General features: G+C 39.3%; 1 protein-coding gene across 1 annotated transcript in view; it reads left to right on the top strand.

Annotated features, from left to right (window-relative positions):
• Window positions 1-19,574, top strand: part of MSH3 (mutS homolog 3) — a 159,962-nt gene that overhangs the window by 52,562 nt on the left and 87,826 nt on the right. Inside the window, exons 11-12 of the mRNA XM_014857018.3 lie at window positions 2,308-2,392; window positions 5,096-5,205. Coding sequence (XP_014712504.2) covers window positions 2,308-2,392; window positions 5,096-5,205 — 195 coding nt within the window. The remainder of the gene's footprint in view (window positions 1-2,307; window positions 2,393-5,095; window positions 5,206-19,574) is intronic.

The raw sequence follows: 19,574 nt of genomic DNA, 5'->3' as shown, positions 1-19,574 counted from the left end.
TACTTTTTGATACTGTAGATATTGGGACTTCCGGTGATTATATGTAGGTAAGGGCTCCAAGCTTCCTCTCCACCTGTCTCTCTGCCAAGCGTATGTGAGTCCAAACCAAAGGCTGCCACACGTAGACATTTTAGCAAGCAGGCACAAGAGCAGTCACATAAACTCTTCTGTAAGCTCCATGAAATTCCAGTTCTCCATCTTGATGTCCTGACAGTGCCTTGCTTCACAGGTTCACTTGAGGCATGATAGGAGCACTTTTAGTTGGAATTAGGTGATAAAACCCTCAGATAATTGGTGGAGTGGAGGATGCTTCCAGAATCTTAAACCTAAGACACCATTCCTTGGGGTATGGACTGTTGGGTATACAATTTCTTGTGAGGGTGAAGGCAGCTGAGCAGTATTTCTGGACAGCTTACACATCTTAAATGCCGCTTATTTATCTTGCACCTCTGGCGTTCATGGGAAATAAAGGCAGCTAGCTGAGATGTTTTTAGGAAAGGCTACTGGATTATGGGGTTTTGATGGTTCTTGATTATGGGTCTTTCTCACAAGCCAGCTAAGCATCCCCCCAGAGTTCATGTCTGATTAAGGTACTCAAGAATTAATTGTGTAGGTTAAACCTAACTGTGAGGAACAGGAGAATTAAATGACTTATATTTAAACGCATGACAGTTGGTTAGATTGCAACTTATAGTCCAGGCTATCGGCTCTTCCAGCTTGGATCTTTGGCCATGAAGCTGTTAAACACCTGTTACCTACACAACCAATCACTACCTGATTGTTTCTTCTTGAAAATAATGTTTTATATCTTATTACTGTCCCTGCGTGTTTCACAGATGTTTCTGAGCTTGGTGTCTCAAAGGAGACAAACAAACCCAAACTGGCTTTCCCATAGGAAGATGGCAGACATTTGCTGAGCATCTACCTTCTGTTAGGCTCTGCAGGTGCTGCAAAAGGTCTAAGACATAAATAACCCTTCCCTTCAAGGAGCTTCAGTCTATTAATGAGGGTAACAGAAGAGCATAAATTGCTGTAATGCAAGGCAAATTAACTGCTACAAGGAGACAAAGGGCCACATACACCTTCTATCAATCAGTGTTGGAGTTGCTTCCCTTTGAAAATCATCGATAAGTTATCCTCCTTTGGAAGCTAGGTCAAACTTGTCACAGATAAATTACACTGCCACAGGACAGCATTCAGTTGCTAGGCAACATTCCGAGTATGCAGTAAGTTCTTTCTGTTTCAGGGCTCTGGAGCTTTAGATGCAGGAGTCATCTAGACGTGAAGGCATCTCTCAGTGAGCACTGGCTCTGATTTTAGGCTCTAGATTCTTGGATGAAGCTTGTTTCCATAACTGGCTAGGGAACCTGGATTGTATTTAAATCCCATTACAGCCGTAATAAGTGTGGTTAGATTTATAATGCAAGCATTCATGCTTTCTCTCCAAATGGTTTAGCGACTTGCGTTATTTTTCTTGCCTTTAAAAATAAGCCAGTAAGTCTGTAAGAGCTGTTGATAGAAATGTCAAAGGAATGGCTTCTAAAGGAAATTGAATTACTGTATTAGTAATGCATTGATGAATATATTTTTAACATGAAAGACTAATAAGGACAAAATTGGAATTGTGCATAAATTTATTAATCATATGGCAACTCAATACTCAAGTCTATTTGAAATTTATTGAACTTTTAATCTTGTTTGGGATAGTTACAAGGACACAAGGAAAATGTAAATTCCTTGAGCTTAAAGAAATAATTTCTGCCACTTTTCAGTTTCATACTCTATAAAACATTAGTAACACTAATGTGTGTTGTTAATTACAGGGTAAATAACGTTTGTTGTACAGATCAAACTTGATTAAAAGCTGTTAAAGAGTTTATCAAGATGATCACATGCTAAAGAATAAGGAGGAGAACTTTTTTAAGTGTCTTGACATATTTTTCTAGTTAATTTGCATAGCTTTTCCTAAAGATATTACCACTTGCTCCACCAATAATAAAAGATTATGTTTGGGTTTATTCCTGGAAATGTAAAGAAAAAACAGAAAAATGGTGGTACCATTGACTTCCCTTCCTTGTCCTTATTTTGGTGTGAGAGCAGCTGTCCTTCTTTTGCATCATTCTTTTTAACGGCACCAGCATCAATAGCTGACAATATTCAAAAGGTGAATATTCTTTTTACTCCTTTTGGTTTGATTTCCTATCAGAGCTAACTTTTCTCCTAAGGTTACCAGAATATTTTCAGTGCCTAAATTAGTTTTAAAAATTTCTTTACTTACATCATGGCTCATATTTCATTCTTTTATAGGAATTTTAAACAGTTCTCGGGTGAAATGGAATTTATGACAATTAATGGAACAACATTGAGGAATCTTGAAATTCTGCAGAATCAGGTTAGATAAACAAAAGACTCATTGGTTCAAAATGGTTTTGAAAAAAAATTGGAATAAGGTGTCCATCTGTTCATAGGAGTGCAGGTGAAAATAACAATATTGTCTTCAGCTGACTGTTCTGCCTGTCATCTGTTTATTAACTGATAACTGCAGCGCTCAATTTTTGGAGAATCAAATACATTAGGTACTTCCCTAGTTACTGTGGGAGCTGTGGAGCTTTTTTAATGATTGAAATGGCATGCTCATCCTGATAATTTCTGTATCAAATATTTCTTTAGAAGGACATCATCTTTGAAAATTAATATGAAGTGGATTGTTTTGGTCCGCTGGTTATATTTTTTCTACATACCTTTAACTTTTTATTGAAATGTCTGCAGTCTTATTTCATTATCCAGCATATAAAACAAGTTACTGTGATACTCAGACTGTAAGATGCATAGTATTTCGCTTCACAAACTTTCATCATTGTTTGCATTTTGATGAATTAGGAAGATAATGGAGACGTTAAAATTATTGCTTTCATTTATTATCAATTGGAAATGTGAGATATTACATTTTAAAACTAATGTTATTATAAGATAAAATCATAGAAGTAAAAGCAGTTCCAAGTCATTTGAGTAAGTAGTGGAGAAGCTGGACCATCTGACTCAAATGATTTAAAGCTCTTCAAAAATATTTATTAGTTCTGTGAATTAAAGTAAATGCTGAATTTATTCTCCTGACTCCTGGATTTATTACTAACTAGTTTCTTTCACTTAGTTTCTTCTTACTCCCAGCTATCTTTGTCTACTAGAGTCAGCCTTACTTTTATTCAATAACATTTTTATCTTGTCATTCCATTTATCCAGAAGTTGAGAGTCTTTCCTGCAAGTCTTGCTCATCAGCTGTACATTCATGCACTACACAACGACGTTTATCAGTGATGAACAGCATATATGATGATAGTCCCATAAGATTAGTACCATAGAGCCTAGGTGTGTAGTAGTCTATACCATCTAGGTTTGTATAACACTATGATGTTTGCACAATGATGACATCACCTAACAACACATTTCTCAGAACGTATCCCTGTCGTTAATTGACACGACTGTATATATATCCGCATGATAGGAAACAAGTAGTAGGAATAAAAGGACATTTCTTGGCTGAAGAAGAGCTCACTGTCAAAGCCTGCAGACACAATGCTGGCATTTGAAGCTTTCCTTCCTTCTGCTACATCCTCCCTGTTCAAATCCTACTACAGTGGAATCAGTTCTGAAATCAAATTCCTAAGGCAAAAATCAACTGTAATCGAAATACCCTTTAAAATCTCTTTCATTATTGGGATGTGAGCCCTTGTAGAAACAGAAGCTGAGAATTAGCATCTTCTGCCTATCTTTGCACTTCAATTTTGGCCTCTGTACCATAAAGCAGTGGAAGGGGTGATGGGCAGGGGGCTGGGTGTCAGGGAGAGCGAAGGTGTAACAAGACTTGTGTCTCTCCCATCTTCCCCTCTCTGGTCTGAGCCTGCTTCTCCAGGGATGCCAGGTAACTGGAGAATGATTCCCCTCCACCGTCCTCTTCAGGGGACGCTGTGCTGTGGTCAGGTCACTGGGGCTCCTGTGTCAGAGGGATGGTGCAGCTGCTGATCTGGACTGCCCTTGTAGGCCAGCTCTGCCTGCTTAGCTCATACTCCAGGGAGCCCTCCGTGACCACTGTAGCTTCTGTGTGTGCTCTGCTTTAAATTCCTAAGACCTGGGGAACTTACGTCGGGACTTTTACAGTTGGTTTCTGCCAGGTGGCATTATGCCCTAATTATGTCTCCTTATAATTTTCTTTTAGACTTGGATGTAAGTGCCCTGAGGAAGGGCCATGTCTTACTATACCTTACCAGTCGTACTACTGAGCACATAGGAAGGGTTCTCTAAGTACCTGCTTGTTGATTTGAAGGAAAAGGAAAAGTTAAAAAAAAAACCATTCAATTGAAAACCACAATTTTATGTTCCAAATAAGATTCAAACCTATTAATAGACTTTTAGTAATATGATAAAAGCTTGGTTAAAATTAACTACCATCTCTAGTTAATCGTAATTTTTTTTATGGCTTCACTTTCAAGTGACAAAGCATAGATAGATAAACCTTTATAAGGATTTAATAAAACAGACTAAAATGAGGCCCTTCCAGGGTAAATTCCAAGAGTGCAGTGCAGGCTCCCTTCTTTCCCCAGCATTTGTTCAGTATTGTCTTGAGAGCATCGAGCGTTACAATGGTAAGACTTAGGAAACAGAATATACTGAATGGCCAAAGGAGAATTAAATTATTTTCACTCTCCTTCCCAAGACAGGAAAGTATACAGTTATATTTTTAAGATGCTGAGGACAAACATGTTTCATAAGAGGCTTCTCAGTAATTTATTCTTACTTAACTAAAAACTACACATAGCCTTTACCAAAAGCTACATGCTAACTATCCCTTTTTTGTACTAAATATCAATACTTTATATCTTGTGTGCGTATAGATATATATGTGTGTTTGTGCATGTATATAGTCATTCATCAAATATAGAATGAACACTTGTTATGAGCTGTACTTTGTGCTAGGTATGTGTATTTAAATGTGTATTAAGTATGGGCATTTAAAATTGGGGTTTATGGAATAATTATGGCACATGAACAACTAGCACAATTGTGTAATTAATAAAACTTGTTTTCTGGACTTTCTTAGACTGATATGAAAACCAAAGGAAGTTTACTTTGGGTTTTAGACCATACTAAAACTGCATTTGGGAGACGGAAGTTAAAGAAGTGGGTGACCCAGCCACTCCTTAAAATAAGGTAAAAGGAATTTTTTTGTGTGTTTAATCTGAAATTATATAAAATTGTGAAATTAAAGGTATGTTAGCCTCCCTAAAACCAAGGTTACCATGGTTTATAGGAACACTGTTTTAAATTGAGGAAGAAGTTATTTTGTATTTGGCAGTAGACCATGTAATATTGTGAGGATGCTTTTCTTTGTCCGTAAGAATGAGCCTGCTTGTGGATTGGAAGACAAGGGGCGTGTCTGGGGAAAGTGAGTTGTTTGGTTAGTTGGGGTCATCAGTAGCATAAGGGGTAGAGGGAGAGGGGCTGGAGGGATGGGGTGCTGCCTTTTGTAGGGGGCTCTGAAGGCTAGGCTGAGGAGTTGGTAGCCAGAGGAAGTTAATTTGGTGATCCTAAGCATGGGATGGATAGGATCAGAGCTAGGCTTGTGTGTAGGACCGACAAAGTGTTGGTGCTAGGGGGACAGACAAGTCAGCAAGTTCTTGGAGAGGCTCTGAGACCCGAGCTAAAGCAGTCACAGTGGGAATCCAAAAGAGAAGCCAAGTGTGAGACGTTTAGGAAAGCAGAATGAGTGCACCCGGAGCTCCTGCAGGAAAGGAGCTGAGTCTGGTCCCTGGAACATGGTGGTTTCTGAGCTTGTCTGCACTTTGGATCACCTGGCAGGCTTTACAGATACTCATGCCTGTGTCCAGACCCCAGGGGTTGTGATTTGATTGGTCTTCGGTGTGGCCTGGGAGTTGGAATTTTTAAAAGCTCCCCAGATGATTCCTGATATGTACATAAATTTGGGGACTCTGACTAGAACAGCGCCTGTCACTTAGTAGGAGCCTGGTAAATGTTTACTGAATGAATGAATGCATGCATGCTATTATGTATTGCCCTCTGACAGTGTACCAGCATTTAAGACTCAAAATCATCCTCTGAGGTAAGTCCTTGAGATGAGTAAACCAATTCAGAGAGCTTCAATACTTGCTGAATGTTTCATAGCTGGTAGAGTCCAGGTTTAAAACCAGCACTGACTCCCAGCCCGAGTGGGACTTCACCATCTTCCTGAACAGCTTCCCTTGTGGGTAGAGCAGCGTATGGTGTGGTAGTGAAGAGAGCTGCTGCGTGTGGGCTCTGTCAGCTGAATGAGTCAATCCCACTAAGCCCCCACCCACAGTGTCACCTTTGAAATGGTGAACTCCCTCCTCCCAGGGTTGCTGTAAGGAGTACAGTGAGACAGGAATCCCAACTACCATTTTTGAGCTCTTTGTTTCATGCCAAGCACTATGCCAGGGGCTTTATTTGCATTGTCTCTTTTAACCTGCACAGCGGCCCCGTGTTGTCTTCATATTCCTCTGTGCTTAGTAGTCATCTTCCATAAAGGACAGCAGATGTTGTTAGTGGTAGTAATGAACTTTAAGACGTTGTTTTGATGATGATGGTTATGAAATTGCTTTGGCTTTTAGTGGATCCCTCCAGTCGTTCTTCTTGACCATAATGACCTTTGGACAGGAGAAACTGACTAGATAAGGAAGAAATTCTTAAAGTGGGCTTATCTACTTTGGTTCAATATTCAAATGAGATTAGGATACCTCATGGAGCAAAAGCAGACGAGATGGCTTCCTGCAGGCAGTCTGTGTACAGCAATGTAAGAGATGTGGCATTCTGGCTGATGGAAAGACATCTACCTAAGCATCCACAGCAGGTCCTACTATTTTATTTGCTTGGTGAAAATATTCAGCAGAAACAAAGTCACTAGCAGAGTTTTTCATGTAAATTAAAATTTTTATTTCTATTGTTAACTTTGGTTTTTATAACCAGGATTAATTTGAGATAAGTTCAGTAAAGCATGTTGTAGGTTTTTAAGGGCTGAAACTGTATCTCTTGGGATCCTACCTTCTCAGAAAGGCTGAGAAAATATGTCATGCATCGAATGCTGATTCTTTCTGAGTGTGAACTTTAGACCTGCCTAACACTTATGTAGCTGGAAAGAAACACACAAATCTTTTTAGTTTGCCCTTTTTATTTTAGGTCATAGTTTTCAAACTTTTATCATCCTAATCCATTAAAATCCACTTCAAAAGAATTCCAGTTAAATCTTATTGGCACTTGCAACCTATTCCAAACCTTGAGAAAATCTTCAGCTGATTGGTCAGTGGTTCAACTGTATATTTATTGTTGTTGTTTTTACGCTAATATAAGTGCCATGCTGATTACGTCAGTGGTTCATTTAGGCTAATAATTTGTCTCTGACATTGGCAGCCAATGATTAGTTTAGGGCCTAGTTTTCTTCTACAATGAGATAATAAAACAAATAACTGGTGACAAGGGAATTTTGCAAGATAAGGCAGATCTCCCAAGTTCTCTAAGAGCACATTATTTGTCAGTCATCCATGAGTTCCCTTAAATCCCTTAAGATCTTCTTTATATTTTTAGCCTATTTTAGCTCTCAGGGCAATCACACGGTTTGTAAATCCAGGACCAAGTGTTTCAAGTTTCAGAGGATTTTCTACCCCCACCACATTTTATTCTATAAAATGGCCTCTTTGGTGCAGAATTTTATTAGTAACTTTTACAGAGTATAAATGGCTTTTACCCTACACTTATTGACTGATTCAGAGAAGTTACTTAGATTATTGAGACTGGATTTTACTTTACTGAAACTACATTGGCTTGTGCTTAGGTTATGCTTTTTTATGTATTGTGGCCTGTACTTTTTATCCGTTCTGCTAATTTTAGGCAAGAAGATTCTTCAGTGTAGTTCTGTCTTCTCCTTGTCTATGAATGTCACATTGGCAAGCCGTTAGTCCTAAGACCTTTTAAAATTAAATTATATTGAATTCGTTTTCTTGAGGCTCCATCTTTGAATTTCTTGTGCTTGTTTGAGTTGATATTGTCAGTCTTTATACTATATACATCGTGTGTACTTTATTGGTTCTTGTCAAAAAGCCCAAAAATACAAATTCTGCTTGTAAATATTGATAGATGGGGGAAAAAGAAAACCTTGAAAAGTATGGGATGAGTCTCTAAATGATGTTTTAGTGAAATAATTTCCAAGGCATATTTGATCATCTTAGAAGAAATATTCAAGGTTCAGTAACTCACTCTCTGTTTAAAGATATTAAACAAAAATAACTTAGGAGTTTCTTGGTGGATGCCTCTTCTTCTACTTCCACCGTTGGCTCTGGGACCTCTTCTCACTTTCACCACTACTTAAGATCCTGTCTGTGGCCATGACTTCTCCTGTAACTCATATGCTCATGACTTGTCACCATTCTCTCCAGCAGCTCCAGACCCGCATGTCTGCTAGGACGTCTCTGCCTCAGGAAATGTTCAATTTGAGTGCACATACAGATTGGAAACAAAGCATTTCCTTCAGTGAGATAGTGGTTTCTTGGAAACACAGCTGTATGTGTGTGTGTGTGTGTGTGCACACGCACACACAGCACAGCAGATTATTAACCACAAAGCAAAATCTGGGAAATCAGTTCCTCCCCGTCTCGCGGATGAATTGTTCTGATTAACAGTGAAAACGTTGACTCTCTGGCAAGAAGTAGTAGTATATCATCTTGCCTTTTTGTAAAATCACTTTTTATAAAAGGCAGTCAGATGAAAGCCTTTTCATGAAAGGCTTTTTGTTTATTATGGAAACTAAGCATCTCCGTGCCTCTGGTCTTGCCTTTCTCTATTTTTACTCTGCACTTCCATAGATTATTTTTTTTCACTGTATATCTGATTATGTTGCTCCCTACTATTCACAGTTCTCACCAGAAGCTGAGGTGTAATTTATTTCTCGACCTTTGTACAGTCTGTTCCCTTTTTATGAAGTGGAAACTTGTACTAATTTTTGTTTCCCTTCTAGTGTGCTGGCTGCTTCTTCAGTTTCCTTTGCTAGGTGTTCATCCTCTGTGTATCCTTTAAATGTTGGAGTTGCTCAGAACTGAACCTTAGGAGCTCAGCCTGCTTCCTTCCCTTACCCTCCCCTTCCCTCCTCTTCTCACCCTCTCCACCTGACCCCTGTGAACATATCTATTCTCATGACTGTAAATACCAAAATGTCAGTCATTCCCAAATTTGTATGTCTGATCCTGACTCTCTTCTATTCTCCAGGCTTATATATTCAACTTAGATTCATAAACACATAGGTGTATCACAGACATCTGAAACTTAATATGTTCAGCCGTGTTCTTCCTCCTGGTTTCCCCACTCTAGGAACCAGCACCTTCATCTAACGAGTTGGTTAGGCCGGAAACCTGGGAATCATTCTAGACATTTCCTTTTTAACAACCACATCCAGTCTAATACTAAATCCTGTTTTTTTACCTCGAAAATATGTCCAGAGTCTGTGCATGTCTTGCCATCACGACTGCCATCGCTCTGGTCTAAACTACCATCAGCTGTCGCTTGGACTGCTGCAGTGTCCTAACTAATGTCTTTTTCAAAATAAAGACTGAGTCTGGTCACCCTCCTGCCTTAGACTCTTCATTGGCTTCCCATTGGGCTTCAAATAAAAGACCAATTCTTTAACATGGCTCTTCTATCTGACTCTTCCCTGCATTCACGCTTTTATTGTCTTCTGGTCACTTCGGCCTTCCTTTGGTTCTCAAGCATCCCAAAGCTTTTTCTCATCTCATGGTCTCACATTGCTGGTCTCTCTACCTGGAATGTTCTTCCCTTTCTCTTCAATCCTTACATAGCCAACTCCTTATCCTTTAGGACTCACCTTAAAGTGTTACTTCTTCAGAGAGGTTTTCTCTGACCTCCTAATCTAAATTATGTTCCTTGTATCATTCTTTGATACCATATAGGACTTATCAGGATTGATATTTGTTTGTTTAATATCTATCTCTCACTAAACTATGTCTTTCATTTATAATAACTAACCTAACTCTGATAAATCCTCCTTTTTCTCCTTCCTCCCTCTGTAGAAAGTTAACTCCTCTCAATTTTGTCCAGCTTGTTTCCCCTCCACCCGCAACACACATACAGAATGCATCGCGGGCTCATAGTGCTTTGAATATAATAGATGATCAGAAATTATGAACAAATGAATCCATTTGAAAATCTTAGGGTTCTAAGTAGGCTTTGAAAATAAAGGCACATGTATGGAAGGGAAATTTATTTTTCTAAGAAAAACTCCTTAATTTTAAAAGAACCTAAGAAGCAGTTTTCCTGTATGTGATTCCTTGTTTTAGTTTCTCAGAATTGGTTCTGAGAAATCATTTTTACCCTTTTATGGAATAATTGCTTGGTCAAGTCTGAAAACATTGTACTTAACACTGGAAGCAATGGTTTGGCAACATCTTGCATTCTTGTCAAACCCCTAGTGGAGTTAGAGTAGATAGAAGTTATTCAGAGCAATCGTGTGCCTGAGTGAGGAAGCCAGGCTGGGTGATAGAAAGGGGCTGTCTTCACCTCAGGCACAGCTAGTTTTAAGTATCATGTAAAAGGTCTGACTCTTAACTCTAAACACATCTGAGTCAGAATTTATTTGCTTAGAAATATTTGGGCACACTCTGCTTTTCTATGGCTCCTTAAGGTCATACTTGTAGAATTTGAATTCCGTAATGAGTGATTTAAATAGTGTATTAGTTTGCCAGGGGTAACAAAGTACCACAGACTGGGTTGCTTAAGCAACATACATTTGTCTCACAGTTCCGGAGGCTGTAAGTCCGGGATCAAGCTGTCAGTAGGATTGTTTGTTCCTGAGGCTTGTGGGGGAGAATCTGGTCCACGCCTCTCTCCTAGCTTCTGGTGGTTTGTTGGCAATCTTTGGTGTTGCTTGACTTGTAGGTGCCTCTCTTTTATCCTTGCCTTCACATTCGCGTGGTGTTCTCCCTGTGTGCATATCTCTTCACATGGCGTTCTTTTAATAAGGATGTAGTCATACTGCATTAAGGGCCTACCTTATTCCAGTATGACCTCATTTTAACTAATTACGTCTATAATAACCCTATTTCCAAGTAAGTTCATGTTCTGAGGCACTGGGGGTTAGGTCTTCAACATGTATTTTTGGGGGACTCAATTCAACCCATAACAGATAGACTCAATTATTTCATATCTTTCCTCCTCTTGGCACAAGTAGATGGAATGTACTCATCTCTTGAATGGAAACAAGTGTTTTGATTATCATTTGCACTTACTGTACATTTATCTAACATCTGAAGTAACGTCGTAAAAAACCATTGAATTTCATAAATTGCAAACCTGCAATTTTATGCCCATAGTACAGTACTCTGAAAATCATCCATCTGTCTTTTCTTTGAAAAACATTCTGGACTGTATGCTGTCCAGGTGAAGGTGTTTATGCAAAATATTAGATTGATTTTAGGGATGAAAAAGAAACTTTTATGTTAAAAAGTAAAGTAAGGGAAATGTTGAGTAGAAAGGAGCAGAGGTCTATATCTAGGAGCTGAGGACAGAAAAGTAGCCAAGGGCGGGAGGGAGCTGGCTGAGGCTGAAGAGGCGAGATCTGTTACTATGTGAGTGCGTCTGTATGAGAGAAGCAAGGGACTAAAGCTCGAGGGATCAAGTGAATGGAAAGAAAATGGCAGGGTGGGGAGTCAGTGTCTAACTGTGCTGCTTTTTTAAAAAAATATGTATTATAAGTGTTAATTCTTTCAACCATTGCCAGAGATGGTGATTGCTTCATTTTATAGATAAGAAAAACTAAGACTCAGGTTAATTATCCATGATCATCTCACCAAGCACATAGGGGACCGTCTGAAAGCACAGTTTTGGAGTCACTGAGACTCCAGCTGGACTTCTGATTCCCTCACTCAGTGTGTCACTTTGGACAAGTCATGAACTTTTATGCACCTCAGTTTCTTCATCTGTAAAATGGAAATGACAATACCTACCTCCTAGTGTTGTGAGGACCAAATGAAACAGTATGTATAAAGGATTAGTGTGGTTCCTAGCATCAATTATGTGGTCAAGAAGATAGCTGTGTCCTTTATAGTACCAAAAAATTGGAAACAACCTAGTTATGAGGAGAGGAATGGAAAAATAAACTATCTAGTCATGCATTAGAGTATTATGCAGCAGTTAGAATGAATGACCTAAGGCTACATGTATCAATATGGATAAGTCTCCAAAAAACAGTGTTGTAAAAGAATGCAGAGTGTGATACCATTTATTTAAATTTTATAACAATAACCTGTTTTGCTTGGAGATTCAGACATAAATGGTAGAAATACAAAAACGGGAAGTAAAAAGGATATTTACTAACATCAGGAAAATGATTTCTTCTGGGAGGAGGAAAGGGAAAGGAATACAGGTGGGGTAGTGTTTATGTGTGTTTGCAGTGTTTTATTTTTTAAAAAGTAAATAATTGTGTAGAAAATATGGTACATACACCCATCCATATGTGATTTTTTAATTTTAATTTTAATTTTTTTTTGAGGAAGATTAGCCCTGAGCTAACTGCTACCAATCCTCCTCTTTTTGCTGAGGAAGACTGGCCCTGAGCTAACATCCGTGCCCATCTTCCTCTACTTTATATGTGGGACGCCTACTACAGCATGGCTTGCCAAGCGGTGCCATGTCCACACCTGGGATCCAAACTGGCGAACCCTGGGCCACCAAAGTGGAATGTGCGCACTTAACCACTCTGCCACCAGGCCAGCCCCAATATGTGATTTTTTTAAATGGTGCTGCTACCACACCTTCACCACCATCGTAATCAGGTAAAAGTGAGACTCAAACCCCAGCCCATCCGTCCGGAAAGCCCATGTTAGACTCAAGAGCATGTTTCCCAGCACATCTTATTTTAGAAAGATGGGAAGATGGTCATCAGGTGACCTGGCTGGAGGCTTCCAGTGATGACAGGGAGGAAAGAAACCTCCGTTTCAGTTGTCCAGAATCTGTCCTGGCCAGTTCTTCTCTTCCACCTGACGCTTGTCTGTGTTTCCTCTTTCGCCTGCAGCTATAGTCGGGTTGCGAGGAGAGTTTGCAAGGACTGCCGCTGTGAGTAGGCAGAGTCTTTGTGTGCCCTCCCAGAGTGGCACAGCCGTGAGTAACGGAACACTGTCATCTTATGTGGTGGGTTGGGGTCACAACCTTTCTCTTTTATTTAATGCTCTAAACTTGACTGAGTCCTGGGAACTTAGGAAGGTCAACTTCATGTTCTGATTGACTAACACACATTAACATATTTGTTAACACTAAAGATAGTGCATTGGTTGGGGAAAATTGCTAGCAAAAAGACTCCCAAAAGTTTAATGGCTCTAATAGAGTAGAAATTGATTTCCCCTTTTTCTTCTTTGCACGAACAATTCAGGACCTTTCCAGATGGAGAGTAGGCTGGGACTCTCATCACATAGCATTTAGGAACTCCAGAGACTCTTCAGTCTTAAACATGTGACTTCCAAGGTCATCCTGGGCCTTGACTCCCAGCCAATGCAGCACGGAGGATATATGTTTTTGGTTTTTATGAGTCTGATCTTGCAGTGGCAAATGCCACTTCTGCCCACATCTCATTGGCTAGAACTCATTCTGATGATCTCACCTAACTGCAAGGGAGGCTAACAAATGTTTGTCAAGGACAAAGAAGAAATATTTAGTGAATACCTAGCAATCTATTGCTGGAGATGGCTATTTTTTCTTTACTTTTGTGTTGTTGTTTCAACTCTGTTGTATTTTTTTTTTGAGCATTTGAAAAATTAACTTACTTAAATTTCTGAGCAGGCAATACGTTCATGTAGTTCCAGAGTTTAAAACTGAAAAGATGTACAGTGAAATGTTTGCCTCTCATCCCTGCCCCACATCTGCCCAGTTCCTACTGGATAATCATGGTTATCATTTTCTTGTGTATCCTCCCAGAGACTTTTTGTTTTAAAAAGCAAACAAGCAAATATGAATCTATCCTTTCCTCTCTTTTTACATAGACGGGGGCATAATATACACAGTGCTCCATACTTTGCTTCTTGCTTCTTTCCCTTAGTAGTGTAAGATAGAGGGGACAAAGAAGTATTTCCATCTTGGCCTAGTCTTATCAGGGGGAAGAGTTTCCAAGAATTCTCAACCGCGGGCCCACTCTCACTCAGGTTTGTTAGTCCAATCTGTACTATCTGTGTGGTCTGGCAATTTCCAAGTTGTGAAGTTTATTAAAATGGTCCCATTGTGCCTCAGGGTCCCTAGCAGAAGCAAATGCGAATCCTCCCCAAAGCAGGACATTCTCTGTCTAGGCCTCCTGGGCATCTCAAAGAGAAAGCTCTGCCACAGGCTCACAAACCATGATTACAGAAGACATGGGGAAACAAGTAACCATGAGTGTGAGTCAGCAGAAACTATGCGCAGTAGAATTAGAATCCCAAGACCTTCAGATAATGGGTTATAAAGGTAAATATCAAACCACCAAGTTAAAAGAAATACAAAGAGCACAGAACAAAAATACCATCAAAAGAGATCAGGTCGATTTTTAAAAAGAGCCACATACAACTTTTAGAAACAGTGGATGGGTTAAACAGGAATAGATGCAATAGCTGCAATGCAGGATCATCTGAAGAGATTACCTGGAGTGTAGCACCAAGAGACAATGTGACAAGTGACAAAATTGAGAATTAGGAAGTCTGACATAATCCTCATAAGATTTCCAGTAGAAGAAAATTAGAATACGGAGAGAGACAATATTCAAAGGGATAATAAAGGATGAGAATTTCTCATATTTCATGAAAGATGTGAATCTTTAGATTTAGAAAGCACTTGAATCCAAAGTGCAATTGAAAACAAACAAGAAATCCATATTTTGGTAAATCTTAGTGAAACTGTATGACACTAAATCAGAGATAAAAATCTGACAAAGAGCAAGAGAGCAAAGAAAGAGCACCTATAAAGCAATGAGAATTTACATGACTGATTTGATTTCTGATGTCCCCTCCTGTTCTGTGCTTCATATGCTTTCTTTTGGCAATTTCTAGTGGATGTATTGAGTATTTTTTTTATCATTTAGTACCCCTCCTCCCCTCCAAAGTTTGGTAGTTTGTGTGTCTATTCTTATTGTCTGTTGTTTCTATTCATTCTTACTCATCTGGTTTCTTTTTATGCTTATCTTTTGTGTGTACTGGTTACATAATCTGGAAATTTATTTTTAAGAATAATGTGAGAGCCAGGGTGAAGGTGCCTTCTCCCAGAGAGGATTTTTGTTTGCTTCTGCCAGATTCTTGGTGGCACTCGGACCATCTTAATTCCAGTTCAATGTCTGACTTGTTTTAGTCCATCCAACTGATGCTAACCTAGACTGCAAGTTCACCCTTATTATGAGGGCAGCTCATTTTTAGAGCAGATTCTTCTGGCGTATCTCTTCAGTGCAAAAGTGGCTTTGATTGCTGGGTTATTACTCTGGGTTCTTGCTTTCTTTTAGATTTTGGTGTAGTTATTCCTTACTATTTTGTCCTTTGATGCTTTCGTGAACATGATTTTTGTTTCGTTTGACTTTTTAAATTGTCCTCAGTAGGAGGGATGGTCTGAAAGTACCCACCCCACTATTACCAAAAGGAGAAGTCATATTCATGCTCTTTTCAAAAACTCCGGTTTGTGGCCTAAACTGATAATGGAAGGTAGCTGTCAGAAAATTGTTCTGTTTAATATTTTGAGTTGTTGTCTATTGGTAAAATGATGCTTCATTGGAACACGAGTAATAAAAATCCTTAAAAGCTTGTTGGGCGATTTACAATTTGCAGCAAGATAAATAGTCAGAGTAGCTCTTTAGAATGTAATTTCATAAATAAAATAAAGCCTTTCTTTTGTGACCTGTAAGGTTTTGAGCATGGTATTTGTGGATGGCCTCACAGTGCATCTCCCAAGTTCCTCCTCCTTCTCTCTCCTTCCCTCCTTTATCTAATCAATCACAGCTCCTGTTAATTTTACCTCCTTCATAGCTCTTGAAACTGTGTGCTCTTGCCATTTCTATATCGTCCACCCAAGCTCCCATCATCAGCGTCACCCCCTGGGTTACTGAAACAGTCCTCTCACCAGTCTTCCTGCCACTGTTCTTATGTACTTTCACCCATTAGCCCCCATTGCGCTCAGGATAAAGTCAGAGCTCCCGTGTGGTCTGCATTACCCACACGACTGGGTCCCTGCTTACCTTTCTAGCTCCTGCTGTCACACTTTCACCCTCCATCTTCTACTGCTTCTACATTTGGTACTTTGTAAGCACTCAGTGATTGTTCATTGAATGGATGAATGAACGGTGTGTGTGAAAGGCAGAGCTGGGTAGATCCAAGTAATGATGCGTAGGCCCTAGGAGGAGGCCTAAGATTCATGTTTACACAAAGCTGTTTAGGTAGCTGGTTTAGACATATCACATGACCAATGCATTAATGTCTGAATTTAATACACTCATTTTACATCATCTGTCTTTAGAGGAAAGCTTTCACTAAAAAATCAGAACAAACAAAAAACAACCTCTTCCCAGCAGTTTGTATTTTAGCTTTTCCCTCACAGATAACCTTATGTTAGACTTATAGAGCCATCTCCACAAATAGCAACCAGCTGGTACAGACTTATCACATGTCCTTACAATGGCAGTGGCTGTAGGTCGTTCATTGTGTTTCTGAGTGACAGCCACAAGCAACAGATACTACCGTCATCATCCAATTCGTCTTGAAATGTGAAGGACTCCAGTGACACCCACATTTAGTCCTTGGGTCTTTGGTAAAGAAGAATCATTGTCATCCCGAGGACCTCAGGTCCATTGTTTTTTGTCATATGGAATGAAATGAGTCGGGTGTCATCTTTTCATTAGTTTAGAATGTATCATGTTGTAAGATCAACTGTAGGATACTATCGGGTATCTTGGAATAATAGCTTTATCATCATCTAATTGACAGTGCTACTTCCTGTTTTGATAACTGTCGCAATCACCAAATCTCTCTAATGGATTGCATCGAAATAATTGTTCTGTATTCTGGTGCTCTGACATATTATTTTATTACAGTTATTTGGAAAATCTTCTTACTCTTGCTAATTAAAGAACAGTTCTAAGGTACGCAAACTATTTTGTTTAAAGAACTTGACTAGAAGTCATTTTTATTAATTTCCCTGCCCTTGTCAGACATCTGTAATTGGTTTTGGCATTCTTTCTCAACCAGTCTCAACACAGTAGTTCAAGTCACCACTGCCAGTCCGAGTTAGCAGTTGAGATCCCAGGACTAGCTTTCCTTGTGTGATCCTTCCTTGTTCACTTTGTACAAAATACCTGTTTGCATTATCTATGCTTTAGGCTTTCTACACATAGTTAATTCCAAGCTTATATTTTGGGTACTGTTTCTTCCTCCCCGTGCTGTTCTTTGTGGTATCCACCAACCAAATTGCATAAGCAAATAAAGATCATCATAATAGCAACATGGTGACGCCTAACGTGTATTGGGTAGTTACTATGTATGAGGCACTGCGCTAAGTGCTTAACATGTCTTTTTTCATTGAATTCTCATAACAACTCTCTGAGTTAGGGACCATTATTATCCCCATTTGATAGATGGAGAGACTAGGGCAAGCCTAAATAACTGGTAAATGGTAGAGCCTGGATTTCAACTGGGGTCACCTGCCTTCTCAGCTCAAATTCTTTCCCTCTGAGCTGTTACCTCCCTGCCACGTGAAGGCTGGGTTCAAACCAAAATGATTCATAGGGAGCATGCTTTTGCCTGTGCTGTCACTAGGCTAAAATAAAACCCACTACCTTTGTATTTTCCCAGATTGCAAATCAATTTAGTACAACCTTTTCAGTCTGTTTTTAAAAAATCTTTTGGAAGACTTCGTAAATATGATTTAGGTTTTTATTAACCTCTTTTGCTTTTATCTTTCCATATCTCAGGCAACCTTTTTAATTTGGGGGAAAGTAGCTATCTTTGTAGGCTGTTTTATATGATCACAGATGGCATCATTTTATCTGTCCTCATACCATCTGTAGCATCAACTTAGTGTATTCCAATTGGTGTCATCTTTCATTTATGTGAGAGTGAGTTATTAAAATAAATCTTTATATTTGTTTAGAATTTTGGGTAAACGTTAGGGTAAAACATTGATTTATTTTATCGCAACAGTAGTATGTAAAGAAAATTTGTTTTTTCACCTCATCTTGATTTACTTTAGTCTTTGAAATTGAATTGAATTGAACTGAATGACTACTTGTTGAGCGCATATTGTGATCTTGGAACTGTGCGAATGAAGAGATGATCCCTGTTCTCACTGAGCTTACGATCTAGCAGAAAAGACTGTGAAGAAGTAAATGGAAAGAAAATAGAAGGTGGTATGGAAAAGGATGGTAAAGGATTAAATCTGGTCTAGTGAATCTAGAAAGCCCTTTTGGGGGAAGGGTGAGTAGGAGTTTGCCAGAGAAAGTGGAGCTGTTAGGCGGGAGGAAAGAAGAAAAGAGTCTTCTAGGCAGAGTGAACGGCAAATGAGAAAGCCCTGATGTCAGAGAACTTGGAGTGACCAAGATGCTGGAACACATTCATTATGACTGAAACTTAAAGTGAGAGGAAGAGAGTGACAGGTGATCTGGGGTAAGACTTGAGGAGTAAACAGGGATCAGTTGTCTTATAGATCTGTTAGGGATTCTGGATTTGAATCTAAGGTTAATGGCAAGTCGATGAGCTTAAAGCAGAGAGATGATATGAACAGATTTGTGTTCTAGGAAGACTGCTCAGGCTACAGTGTGGAGAATGGATTGGAAAAAGGGACAGAAGTGGGTGTGGGAGGAAAGTGAGGAGGCTGTTTTATTAGTCTTTGTGAGAAATGGTTTTTACTTAGACTAGTGTAATGGCGGGAGAGGTGGAGAGAAGTGGATGGCTTCCTCTGAGAATGGAGGAACCAGTCTGTGTGTCTTCAAAGCTCTGGCTTGTTTTACTGTGTCATGACAAACCAAATGCCTCTTCTACACAACAGAGCGTAAGCCAGAGAAAAATGGAACAAAAATGAGATTGAAGTTAGTATCCGTATCATGAATACGCATGACCTTACAGAGTAGTTTAAAGGGTAGCAAGGATAAAAGTACTCAATTAATTACAAAGTACTCAATTTAATAGTAATCTAGGCAGGATTCTGCTGTAAGGTTTGTCCTTCACCTCAGTGTGTGTGATATCAACAGAACTTTGATAGATAAATGTGTGCTCACTAGCTGATGTCTCCTCCCACCCCCCAATGTCAGTTCATTCATTCCTTTGCTTTGTTCATTCATTCATGCAAAAAAACAATTACTGAGGGCCCACATCCACTAGATATGTTTACTTATCTCAGTCTTTAGTGTCATGTATGGCCATTATACCTAGTGTAGGCCTTTGATGTTTATAGGTACTAGATAGGCCATGTCTCATTTAGGACACGTTTAGTCAGTCAGGTTTCCATTTTAAGTTGACAGTACCTCACCCTTTTTTCCCAAGTGGCCCATCGCTTAG

Source organism: Equus asinus, chromosome 9 (genome assembly GCF_041296235.1).
Source record: "Equus asinus isolate D_3611 breed Donkey chromosome 9, EquAss-T2T_v2, whole genome shotgun sequence".
NCBI lineage: Eukaryota > Metazoa > Chordata > Mammalia > Perissodactyla > Equidae > Equus > Equus asinus.
This window is presented reverse-complemented; position numbering and strand designations above follow the sequence as displayed.